Here is a 12,469-nt window from a genome sequence, read left to right as displayed (position 1 = left end):
AATCGTTAAAAAAAAAAAATAAATAACGTATAAAAATTAATAGCAATTACCGCAGTGTCTTGAGCGAACAGCTCGCCTATCGCTCGTGACAATTTAACGTTCGTTAACGTTAATGTTCGAACTTGGGCGGCAGCATGTTTCGACCTACATCGAGTGTCATGCATCGGGTTGCAGCGTCGTTGCATCGCGGTTTCGAGGATCGGTTCTCGACGCGGCTGCGTAGACATCGGACAATACATCGTCGGACCGTTTATCAGGAACGACTAGCAGCTACATATGCCACGCGCAGTGTGCCCGAGTATAATAGTGAGTCTCTGGTAGTGCGGTTGCAGCTAAATATAATCACAGAAGAGTATAAGAGCAGGCCCCCCCGCCTAGAGTTGCGCTCGCATTAGTTTTCGTCCCGGAGTTGACTCTCCGCGTCTACGTCCCTACACCCTGCAGATCTCGGTGACTCTTTGCTTCGGGAGTAGCTTCAGTCACCCTCGGGATTTCGGGAGTCGCGTTTAAAAGCCGACAAAGAACTGGAAGAGGGCGGGACTTTTAAACTTGGCGTGTGCAGAGGCCGCGGCAGGAAATTCTCTCCGCAGTTGTTAAATGATCGTAATCGATGATCATCGCGGGAAATGCGAAGGGTCCCGGTACAGGTCGAGTTGCAGCCGTGGATAATCGTCGAATGTGAAACTTACGCCGCTCCGACAGTCTCGAGTGTATTTTAATTGGAATGACACCAATTTCGGTATACGCGACGGGTTATTTTAGCACAGATAACGCCCGAACGTTTGTTCAGTTGTGTAATTCGAGGTCCCACGCCTCGTCTCTCGGTACTCTGATGCGAGCTCGTACCTAACAACCTACGTAAAACGTGAAACACCAGTCGTGTTCCAGCGGCGATCCTGGTTTCCGCGGTAGTTTTTCAACCGCGATATTTCTCCCTAGAAACGGCCGCCTGAAACAGGTGTAACCAACAACTTTATCACGTTATAAATGTGCGCGTTGTTAATACGTTGTATCCGACTTGCGAAACGATCGAAGAAAAGTAATTGGCTCGTAGTTACGACCGGGATCAAGGTCGCTACTCGCGCCTGATCTCGCTATCTTGAATCTTGCTACAGCCGTCTCAACCGCTCCACGGAATCTCGATACCGACCACCTGACGTCACTGCCTCGTGAAAAAACATCGACAATTCATTTTCCACGAGACGATTACACCGAGGTTTCGGACTGCGGCGACGATGCGCAAAATCGTCAGGGATCTACAGCGCCGATTCGATTCACGACAAGACGGTTACGCTAAATTCTCCACATGTTGGCGACAATTTTGATGCTTATTCGGAAAAGAATTTTGAGATACGAATGTCGAGTAGCCTGGAGGAGAGGTGAAGGAGCAAACGTTAAGCAGAGAGAGAAGAGAACGAGCATATTGTTTACGTAATACAAGTCGGCCGACGGGGAACCGATGTTATGAGTTTGATACGTTTCGAACTCACTACATTCGCAAAAAGTGTCGTGCATGTATGCTTGTTGAGTTTCGATTCTCCGCCGTGTGTGTCTGGATGTTATAAGCGGTAGTTTATAGACAGGTATGTGTTTATCTGCAGCCCGCTATGCTACACGGGTTAAGTTCGAGTTGAGGTATTCAGCGATCGTACATCTTACCGCTGCAGGTGGGTGATATCGACGGGTATCACGGACGAGTCGAATTTGCAAAAGAGAGAAATTTTCGCGAGACAAGAGCATCGACGATATAAAAACAACACAGACCTGGTACTTGCATCCCTGCGAGGATAGTCATCGGTGCGATGAACGAGGTGACGAGGAGGAGGAGGAGATAACGCTTGTTTACCTTGGAGAAACAAAGAAATTGCGAAAATTTTTGTGTACCCCGAGATACGGTCGTCGTCGTTGTTCCGATGACGAACCTACGATGAAAGTCGTTATTGCGAGTTTGCGAGAGGTAATAGGGGAGGGGGGAAGGGGAGGAAAGGAGGCCAGTTTACACAAACTATGAACGAAGTTCGACAAGTTTGGACGTCGATTAGATCCTCGAAATCGTCAAGATCGTCGATGACGGAGACCGTAGACCCGCGTACAACCTGGTACGACTTACCGTCTCCCACGATTGTTCACAGCCGGGATTTTGTCGAGTCGAAAATGGAGTCGCAGGTGATAACGAATCGCCTCGACGTGCTGCCGAAGGACGCGGAGGTGCGGATCGTGGAGGAGGTAGTTTATCAGAACAACGTCGAGGCGGCTTTGAACAGTCTGAGCAAGGTCTGTGCGGAGCCGTTGAAGGCGGACGGAATCGAGTTTCAAGAGGTTTCCGGGGCGGAAAAATCGACAGGAGGAGAACGCCGGAGACACAGTTCGAGCGTCGAGCTTACAGCGACGACCTCCCTGAAGGTCGACGATGACGGAATGCCGAGGATAAGCTTCAGCTTTTTGGGCGTGGACGAGACTGCCTCGAGGACTCCGGATGTGATCGTGACCCGGAGCACCGAGGAGGTCGTCAACCCGGAGACCCCGGAAACCTACGACGATCCGGTGACGCAGGACGAGCTTTACGACTTCCCGAAGAGCACTGCGAGCGCCGAAACTCCACGGGAGGCTTTAAAAGTCCAGAGTACAAATGGGAAGGAAAAATCCCCGAAGAGGATACTCGAGGACGGATCCGCGGATGTACAGAAATCGGTGGTGCAGGACGAATGGTACGACGTTCCAAAGTCCGTCAAAGCAGCCACCGTTGCCTCGAAGGACGAAGATCACAAGCCTAACACCGACTCATCCTCGACGTCGAATCGGATCCTCGAGGAGTCCGAGGTCGACACGCAGGCGTCCGGGACGCGGGACAGCGTCCTCTCGAATTGCGGATCCTCCTCGGACCTCGAGAGCGTCGACGGTCCTCCGGACGCGCAGCGTGGCATCCGGGAAAGACGGATGAAGAAGCAAAAACGACGGATCGGCAAGGCCTGGGGGAAGATGCGGAGCTGGTTGAAGGAGGAAAAGACGAAACTGGGCGACGTCGTGACGAGACACGCCAAGCTGCAGGCCGTTGGTGCGATGGGCCAGGACGGTCCGGAGCTCGAGCGGCTTCAGGGTCAGACCGGGTCTTACGACCTGACCAGGCAGAGAAAGTTCGAGGCCGGCTCGATGCCCAGGGTCGAGGAATTCGGGCTGTCCTCGGTATCCGAGGAGGGCCAGGCATCGGAGACCGACGTTGAGGGGTCGAGTCCGTCTCGATTGGACCGAAGTCCGGAGGAAGACTCGCGCGAATCGCCAATTGAGCCGGATAAAAAGATCGGTGGAGAATCATCGCCGTCGGGAGAGGGAACCGGGCGTAGTGGCGGCGTCAAGCTGACGATTCCGAGCCCGTTTCACCTCGGTAAAAAGACTAAAAGTACGGAGAATATTTTGATCGGTACGAGGCTGAAATTCGTACCGGTTTCGTTCAGTATGGACAAGCTTTGTTCGGACGGTGAGAATGAGGAGAATAACACCGCGGCTGCCTGCAATGAGTCGGACGTCTCAAAGGATCAGAATGTCGCTGCTGGTACCGGATCGGGAGGAAAGGCTCCGGGCCTAATCAGGCGGAGAATGCTCGGGTCAATCAGGGGGCTAATGGCGTCCACCCATCTGTTGCAAGCTCACGAAATAGAGGAGGTAATGGGTGTAATCAGGAGATTGTCATTAACCGATTAACTAACTCAATTTGTCCTTTAAATGTCAAGCGACGTTCTATCGCGTTGGGCAGAATAAACTTAAATATTGCAGTCTTTCAGGAATGTTCGGTAATGTTCGTCAATGCCTTAAGCTTCCGACTACCTTGTTTTCGGTCGTAAACAAAATGCGAGTTCCGATTATATGCGAATTATGTGAAATGACTTCCAATCTCTAACGTTGGCTGCATCGCCAGTCATTGTCACATAATTCGTACAGAATCGAACTCGCATTTTGTTTCGGGCCGAAAACAAGGTAGCCAGAATCAGAGGTAGGCATTAATGAACATTACTGTTCATCAATAGGTTTTCAGTGACTCGCTATTTTTAAAATCAAAATTAAAACTAGTTTTCTCTATATGTATAGAAATGTCACGTGTCTATGATCAACGTATCGAACGTATCGTTTGCTTCTCCTGTCATTTCCTTCGCTAATCACTGGAACATAAGATTTGATTAGAAAGGAAACTCGTTCGAGTATTGATTCCAAAAAAAAAAAAAAAAAAATAGTAATCCACAGGGAACCTATTAATGATCATTACATGTCGCAAATGAATGCGGATAGCGATCTTCATTTAGTTAGTTAACAGTCACGGATAAATACAAGCGTTACGGTTTAAATATAGGTATATTGGCGAAGACAGGTAGAGAGTCCGAGGACGACAGGTTGCATATTTACATCTACTTATCTGCGCGTCACGGTTTTTTGGTAATACGTAACATGCATAGATATATACATAGGTATGTTATACCTATATGTACATATACATATAAATGTGGGCGCGGGTGGAGGTTCGGTTTGTAGAATTTAATTATTATGAAAGGTCAGTCAACCGTTAGAACAAACGTTACACATTACTCATGTTCGTATATGGTAGTGCAAATAGTGACGATGATCGTTCGCTGGTCCGATCTTACTTGGTCAGTATCGAGCTGGCAAGGCAATTGCATATCGGCAAGAAAGAACGCTTCGGTCAGATATTGTAAGTGGAATATCGTTTCGGTGCACAAGTTTGGAGAACAATAAAAAAAATAAAATAACGTGAATGAAAAAAAAAAAAAAACAATAAGAAACAAGAAACATCCTTCCGCGAATGTTAATTCAAGCAGAGGCGTATATTGTGGGCTGTATTCTTCGAAGGAACATATAATTACACCAGAGCGAAGTGTCGAACGACACTCTCAGTCTGTGCATGGTGACACCGAAGAAGAAGATCCGCAGTCTCGTTCGGGATAAGTTTGAGATTTTGTTTGTTTGTTTTCTCTCGTACATTTATTCCGAAATTATTCATTCGCAAATCACGCGCTGCGCATATCACAGAAGTTTTAAGTATCCAATTGAGTTTTTTTAAAAATCGCGCGGTGTAGTGCCGCGGAGTGCAACCGTTTGTCATGGAAAGTGTGGGAAAGTGGTGTAGAGAAAATATATCTGTGTTCGTGCGCAGGCAGGCGCACGTATACAATTTATACCACGCATACATATATCACACATACACACGCGTACGCATCATCCATACATTTATACAGGCATACCTAGAGCTGTTGGTATACATGTACAAGTATATGTATTTCTCCTTGAACCTCCTCGATCGCGTGATGATTGTCTACGCAGTCTGCAGACAAGACACGGTTTGGCGTTAGAGAAATTCTCTTCGACGTTGTACGTACGTGCAATGCAAAATTAAATGAAAAGAATGCATTTCAGGAATCACGCGTCCATCTATGCACCTAGTACGTTTATGGCTGTTCGTTCATTCCGCGAAGTCGAGCGCCCGATTTTTCTACGTCGACTCTGACATGAAATAGCAAAATGGTATAGATTCGTCGCGAGACTTGAACACTCGTATGTACGTATGATAAATAAGCACATAGAATGGGTAAGTTCGAATTAGCTGGAAGGTAAGAATCCTACTTCCGTAGGTACATAATGATAGTACGGATATCTGAGAAAGGCTTGTGGTAAGATTTACAATTCCATTAGTCCCCGGCGAGTTCGTCATAGGATAAAGACTGCGGGTCGTTATTTTAAGGCCGCATAGAGTGTATAGGAATATAACATTTTCTTTGAAAGTGCACCGTTAATTTTGTTCCAAACAAAACCAGCAACCATAATACAATCGTAAACAGTAATTTTAAGATTATAACCGCTGCCGAGTCGAGTGCACTGTGCAGATGTAGAGGATACAAGGTAGTCATGCAGGCGAGAGTCTTTTTCGCATTAACGCGATTCTTGTTCGAAGAACAGTTTTCTTTCAAGTGACTTACAGGTGTACAATATAATATAATAGTACGGTACACACGCCTCCGGGGGGAGATTCGCCAGAGAGAGAAATCGCTGTACAAAACGGCACGTTTTCTGTTCTTTCGAAAAGCAAGTTTATTTATTTATTTTTTTTTACGATTACTGCAGAACTGGATAAACGTACGTATAAGGTAACGCGTAACAGAATCTATCGCATTGAGAATTCTGAACTTCGATATTTTTCGCATTCCGATCGGCAATGCGAATATATACAGGGCTTATACACGCGGAATAACTTATAATACAGTTTCACTCTACGGTAGTAAAACTAGATTTGTTGGTTATAGCTGTTCGCGAGTTATCTGAACCGTGATCAGCCTGCCGTAGGATAGCAGTCACTGTTATACTCCTCCAAAATGCTAGCCAAGCATGACCTTATGCCAAGTCGACGACTCGATCGCGCCCATCGAGCATGAGATGGTATACACGGGTGTAAATATATCCCCGATACCACGTGAGCTCATACGCATGAACAAATAGAAGACCTGGTAGTCAAATCTGGCCAAGGAACTCTTCTGCTTTCGTACGCGGTATCGTACCTGTAAAAGAGTAATTTTATTTTTAAATCGATCCCCGCGATTGGCTCTATTTGATATCCAGAGCGACGCGTGAAGCATGGCCAATGTATTATTGTTATACGTGCAATGTACACACATTGTAAATATGTACATAGTGAAAAGTGAAATTGATTCGAGGCGAAATGTCAAACGGAAGTAAATCGGTAAATGCAACGGGTCGATTAATTTGAGAAGCAAAAACGTGGGATTTTCTTTTTCCGAAGAGGGGAGGTAAAAACGCGATGGCTTCGCGGGTATATATAACAAGTCTTACGAGACGTTGAAGCTGTTATAATCATCTACCGCAAAATCGAAGTTAGTTCATCGGCTACTTCTTTGCATCGATTGGGAAAAGAAATGAAATACACTTTCACGACTTTTGCGACACCTCTTACAACCGTTTAGCTCCAATTCTGGTTAATCGAGAATCGCGGAGGAGATCGGCAAATGTCTTTAATTGCAGGCGCAGCTGTGGTAGAGTCGAGTTGGGTTTGATTGCGAAACCGAATCGGTAAAACGATGTAGACAAGAGATTAACGGAACTGTGATGATTTTTCTTTTTATATTCTTCAACGTTCGATGAATTTCGCGATAACTCGGGTTTATGCAGTCGCTCGCAATTTCTCTAGGCTTTAGAAAATCTAAAGTAACGGTCGTACAATAAAGACAGTGGAGAACGTTTGACCCGGCACGAAATACGGTTACCGTCAGGTTCTTCAGGTTATTCAAGCGTCTCGAGGCGAGGAATCGTTGTTATTCCTTTTTTTCTTTCCCAAAGTATCCTTTCGTAAATAGAGCAGTGTAATATCGTGTCTATTCTTACTCGCAACAATAAGTTGAAATTTTCTTCACAGTTTATTGGGCTTTCTTTTTCATTTACTGTTAAAAATCCATCTTGTTTGAAATCTATCACGAAGGCAAGCTTATTTTTTTTTATTAAACTAAGATTTATTGGCGATCCAATAATTCTTACTGTTTCGAAAATAAAACTATAGTATTAAACGCTTGGTATTATATGTAACTTTCTTAAATGTAAAGAGAACGTGTTGATATTTATTTTCCACTTTATTTCATAATGCACTAAATTACGATTTAAAAAAAAAAAAAATCATTTTACACGCGACAAGAAAATGTTATTACACCCAGAGAATACTTTCACTCGTTAAGTACATATATAATTGCAAGAGAACGTACACGTGATACGGATACTTGGTTTTGCACTTCGCGAGTGAAAAAAAATGTCTACGAATTTTAATTTTCTATCTTTCAGGGTGGTCAAGGCGGGTTTGAAGATGTTCGCAGATACGTTAAACAGGGCGGTGATTTCTGCAAGGAACTCGCTGCTATTCTGCACGAAAGGTAAAGCGAAATTTTTTCGATAATCCAGCTTGCGAATCTAAGATTTAACAAATTACCTTTTATTCGCAAAGGGCCGAATTGGAAGCAACGTATGCAAAGGGACTCAGCAAATTGGGAGGAAAATTGACGAAGGCTTGCTCCAGGGACCAAGGTATGTACGTGAGAATTAGCGGAAATTTAGAATTATTTCAAAATGCAATGATGCTAACATGCTATCCAAAATCAATTTAGGTGGCAACAGTGCAGGGGGTGTAAACGAGGCTTGGAGATGCATCGGGGAAGAAATGGATGCAGCTGCCGAAGCCCACAGGGTATGGGGAATAGCGCTTGGAGAACAACTGGCGAAACCATTGAGGGTAAAAAACGATTCTATTCGTTGTCCTGCGTAATTTATTCGGATACAAAAATCATTATGTGTCATAATTTATAACGACGGTGAAAGTGTGGTAAATTGTAGAAACGCAATGTTGCAGAGAAATAGAATTGAGTAAAAAATAATTGATCTTGAATAGGGAAGGCAATAACCGGGCTGCGGAATTATACGGAGATCTTTCAATTGGCTGCAGCGATTTGTCTCCGCGATCATTATTATGTCTTTATAGGTATAGTATACATATACATATAGGTACATGCAATAGTTCAATTTTCAGGTGGGAGTTGCGGAAGCTCAAGGGCGATCTAGAAAGGTGATTGAAAATTCTGTGGACAAGTCGGCGAAGTCTTTACAGGAGTGGAGAAACGTGGCGGCGAAAAGTAAAAAGCAAAGTTTTGCCTGCGCGAGAGAGAACGAGCGTCTTCAGGACCTCGCGCGAATACAGTCTATGAGTCAAGGGCAGCAGAACAACAATAAATCGTCGAATCATCAGATGACAGAGAAAGAAGCGAACAAGCTCGAGACCAGGAGGAGAAAGTCCGAGGATGCTTCGAGGAGAGCTGACACCGAATTTTACACCATAAGCGTCAGAGCCGAAAGAGCGAGACTGGAGTACGAAAGCACGATACGAAAGGGTGCCAAGCAAATGGAGCTTCTCGAGGAGGAGAGGCTGAGCGCACTGAAAGATCTGGCGAACGTCTACTTGGCTCATCTGCACGCATTGTCACCTCGGCTCCAGCAGGTGGGTAGATATTTTCTTTCGACTATAAGGTAAGTGTACCAGTTATTGACCCTGTCCCAATTATTGACCTTATTTGGTTGCATCTGTTTGATCCTTGGTTCTAAAGTTACTAACAAATAAATTCGTAGAGTATAACAGTCTAGCAATTGGTTTTAAATATCGAGAAATTCACAATTTGTGCCGTAAATTTATAATTATGATAAATAAAAGGGTCAATAATTTGGTCTATACGTGTCAATAACCAGTACACTTACCTTACATAGGAGTATACCCGCATTTTGTAAACGCCGGAAAAACTTGAACAGCTTCAATATTCGATATTTGAATTTGCAGAGCGCCGAGCGTCTTGACGCGCCGATTCACAGCTGCAACGTACTTCAGGACGTTGAAATCCTGAGGAATCTTACCCGGAGAATAGACAACAACGAATCTACGAACGCTGAACAGTTATTGCCCGATTTTTACGCCGAACATGTTACGTTGGCGATGAACCGGGAACGGAGAAAGCAGGCTTTGGTCAGGGTGCTGCATCTGATCAGGCAAGATTTAGATCGGGAAAAACGCGGAAGGGAGGGTTTGGAAACGCTCCACAGAGCTTTCATTACAACACCAGCATTCGCTGCCGATGAAAGTACGCAGAATGTCACGGAGAAACTCCATCACGTATGTCGTTATTATCTATTCGTTATTTACCGTGACACGTGCGTGTAATTATGATCGTTTTGCGGACCGTTTGCGAGAGCCAGTTTCTCAAGAATTCAGCTCGGTATTTCGCACTCGAATTTTAATATGCAATTGACGTTTTTACGCAACAACCTTCGGATCGATAGGAATATCTGTAACGGATTGAAAGTCGATATTTTTCGGACCGGCCTTGCCTTTTACTTATAATATGTATTAAATATACGCGTTTGTACAAAGTGCAGGCTACACGTTGTATGTATTCATGAAATTATATCGGGGAAAGAAGTAACGGCCTTGCACGTCACTTCTCAATATCGTAACAACTTGAAATATGTGTTTAAACATGCGTATCTACCAGGGTATCTTAAAGACTTATGGACACGTCTCTCTCCACAACTTTTTTACCTCGAAAATCTACGAGGTAGACAACATTAAAGTTTCCTCCCTGGATAGTAAATAATTGATTGGAAAAGTAAATTTCCAAAAATCTCCTGACCGGTTTATCGTTATTTCAGGTTGATACAAAACGCGAAGAAATCTCAAATAACATACGTATATTTACAGATGCGGTCCATGCTTACGTACTTGGAAGCTGCGAGGTATAAAGTTGGGGGAGCGCTCTCGGAAATCGAAGGCGGAAAGCGGGGAAAACATCCCCTGGCACAACACATCTTAGTATCAAGAGACAGACAGGGTCTACAACAGAGTGTTCTTAAGGTCAGTATACACGTATAAAAATGAAAAATTATATCTAGCAATATGCTGTATCGTACGGATTGAGCGAAGCAGCTAATTTCTAAAATTCTTTTTAGGTTCCGAACTGGGTGAGAAACGAGTCGTTGGAACAGCTGCAAGAAAATAATCAGGACGAATTGGATAACCATTTGTCGAAGGATCGGGAAACGGACAACCGAGATTGGGCTGACCGGACAGCCGGTGATGGTAATTCGGAAAACCCGCCCGACGAAGAGGATTTCAGTGATTTTGACGAGTTCAGCAATCATTCCGAGGACAATAACAACCAAGATATCGAATCGACCAATATAACGGTGAAAAATAACAGAACGGAACAATGCAGAGCGATGTACCAATACGCAGCTAACTTGAATGACGAATTGAGCTTGATCCCCGGGGACTTGATAACCATTCATGAAAAACAAGCTGACGGCTGGTGGGTCGGAGAATGCAGGGGTAGAACCGGAATATTCCCAGCGACGTACGTTCAAGTGATCCATTGAACGACATATATACGCGTAGAAGTAGTATACGAGATGGAGAAATTCTCGATGATTATTGTAGCTACACCTTACAGTCACCTAGTTAAAAATAACATTTTCGAAACTTGGCGTAAGCGACATTATATTTATTGGTCTATATGTATATGTACAATATACGTATAGGGAAATAATAGAAAGCTTTCTTGACGCGAAGTTAGCATTCGTTCTGCAACTATGAATAAATCTGAATAATCCAGTCTCAATCATCATAAAAATATCACAGGACAATTTTATTCCAGTCACTATACAGATATTCGAGTAGCTAATTTTAATTTATACGTATTTTATCAAACAGTCCGATGATATCAATGTCATATCTTTGCTCTGTCGTATATCGAATATTTACATATGCACAATATTATTTTATGAAATTCAATGATGCTCGGATTTGATTATTTCTTTTTTTTGCTCATTTTACACTCCGATCATTGCAGAAACGTGCTACCTTGTGCGTCATGCATAAATCTGTTCTGCGCGGTGGTAATTGTACGGGATTTAACATCACCGTGATATTTTTCCCGGTGATTAACGTCACTGAGTAGCTTAGGCAGAGTGCAAATTCATCTGGTTGGAAATTAACGCTGATTTCAATTAAAAACGGCAAAACAGACGTTGGGTTTAATGGACGATAATTAAAACAGCGATTTTTAGTGATAAAAAGAAACGAATTTACGAACGATTACGGTATTAATATGTCACATAATATGTCACTGGCGTATATATTCATCCTACGCAAATATATACAATACATATTCGATAATTCACTTAGCATTGCCATGTGAATGTAAAAAAAAAATATTGTAATTTAACAAATTAATTACAATGCACAGTTGCAGTCACTAATTAGTAACTACAGAACCTCACTTGATATTCCATCAAAGGTTGACAATAATTTGTATAACAATAATATAATTATAATAATAATTGTAATTCGTTTAGTATGTATATGTATACGCGGTTTAAATACATGTAACGTAAAAGACAAACTGAACCAAAAAATATATACTGTATATAATAATTAAACGATAAAAGAAAGAGAAAGAAAAATGCGAAATTTAATTGTAAATATTCTTAATCTAGTGTGATAATACGTGGTTATTTAAGATGAACAGGCATGTTTTTATAAAGTAAGTCAATAAAAGCATTTATTTACCGATATGTTCGATACGTGCTCGATATAATCTTGGAATTCTTTCCTTGGTCGTTAATTCACCATTAGTGGTTTGATTCCCATTTCAGATCGTTTTTGAGTTGAACTCATTCTTATCATCAGCGGTATCACCTAATAATCATAGCAGGAATATTAAATCACCTAGCCAAGTTTTTCCTACCGATCAATATGATATGAAATATTAGACTTCTGCTTTTTTTAAACACTTCCAATTTGAACACATGAGTCATCACAAGATGTAAATTTCGTAGAAGATATAATAGATAAAACTATCACTTACTTTATAAA

At 42.9% G+C, this 12,469-nt stretch overlaps 1 protein-coding gene across 2 annotated transcripts; it reads left to right on the top strand.

Annotated features, from left to right (window-relative positions):
- The first annotated feature begins 221 nt into the window (after positions 1-221).
- Positions 222-12,168, top strand: LOC124302112 (uncharacterized). 2 transcript variants are annotated; one of them, XM_046757908.1, is made up of 8 exons: positions 222-3,660; positions 7,846-7,934; positions 8,006-8,085; positions 8,166-8,290; positions 8,573-9,049; positions 9,383-9,712; positions 10,298-10,450; positions 10,546-12,168. In XM_046757908.1, the coding sequence occupies exons 1-8, from the start codon at positions 2,008-2,010 to the stop codon at positions 10,969-10,971; spliced, it is 3,333 nt and encodes a 1,110-aa protein (XP_046613864.1). In that variant the 5' UTR covers positions 222-2,007; the 3' UTR covers positions 10,972-12,168. The 2 variants fall into 2 exon arrangements, with proteins under 2 accessions (XP_046613864.1, XP_046613865.1); XM_046757909.1 differs by having other exon boundaries at positions 233-3,660; positions 8,585-9,049.
- Positions 12,169-12,469: the final 301 nt, after the last annotated feature.

The sequence above is a fragment of the Neodiprion virginianus genome, chromosome 4 (assembly GCF_021901495.1).
Source record: "Neodiprion virginianus isolate iyNeoVirg1 chromosome 4, iyNeoVirg1.1, whole genome shotgun sequence".
Classification (NCBI taxonomy): Eukaryota; Metazoa; Arthropoda; class Insecta; order Hymenoptera; family Diprionidae; genus Neodiprion; species Neodiprion virginianus.
The sequence above is the reverse complement of the archived record's forward strand: the minus strand, read 5'-3'. Positions and strand labels throughout refer to the sequence as shown.

Coding starts and splice junctions, on each gene's coding strand:
- LOC124302112 (XM_046757908.1), top strand. CDS start 2,008: ATGAACGAAGTTCGACAAGTTTGGACGTCGATTAGATCCTCGAAATCG. Junction 9,713..10,297: donor TCACGGAGAAACTCCATCAC/GTATGTCGTTAT, acceptor GTATATTTACAG/ATGCGGTCCATGCTTACGTA. Junction 10,451..10,545: donor TACAACAGAGTGTTCTTAAG/GTCAGTATACAC, acceptor AATTCTTTTTAG/GTTCCGAACTGGGTGAGAAA.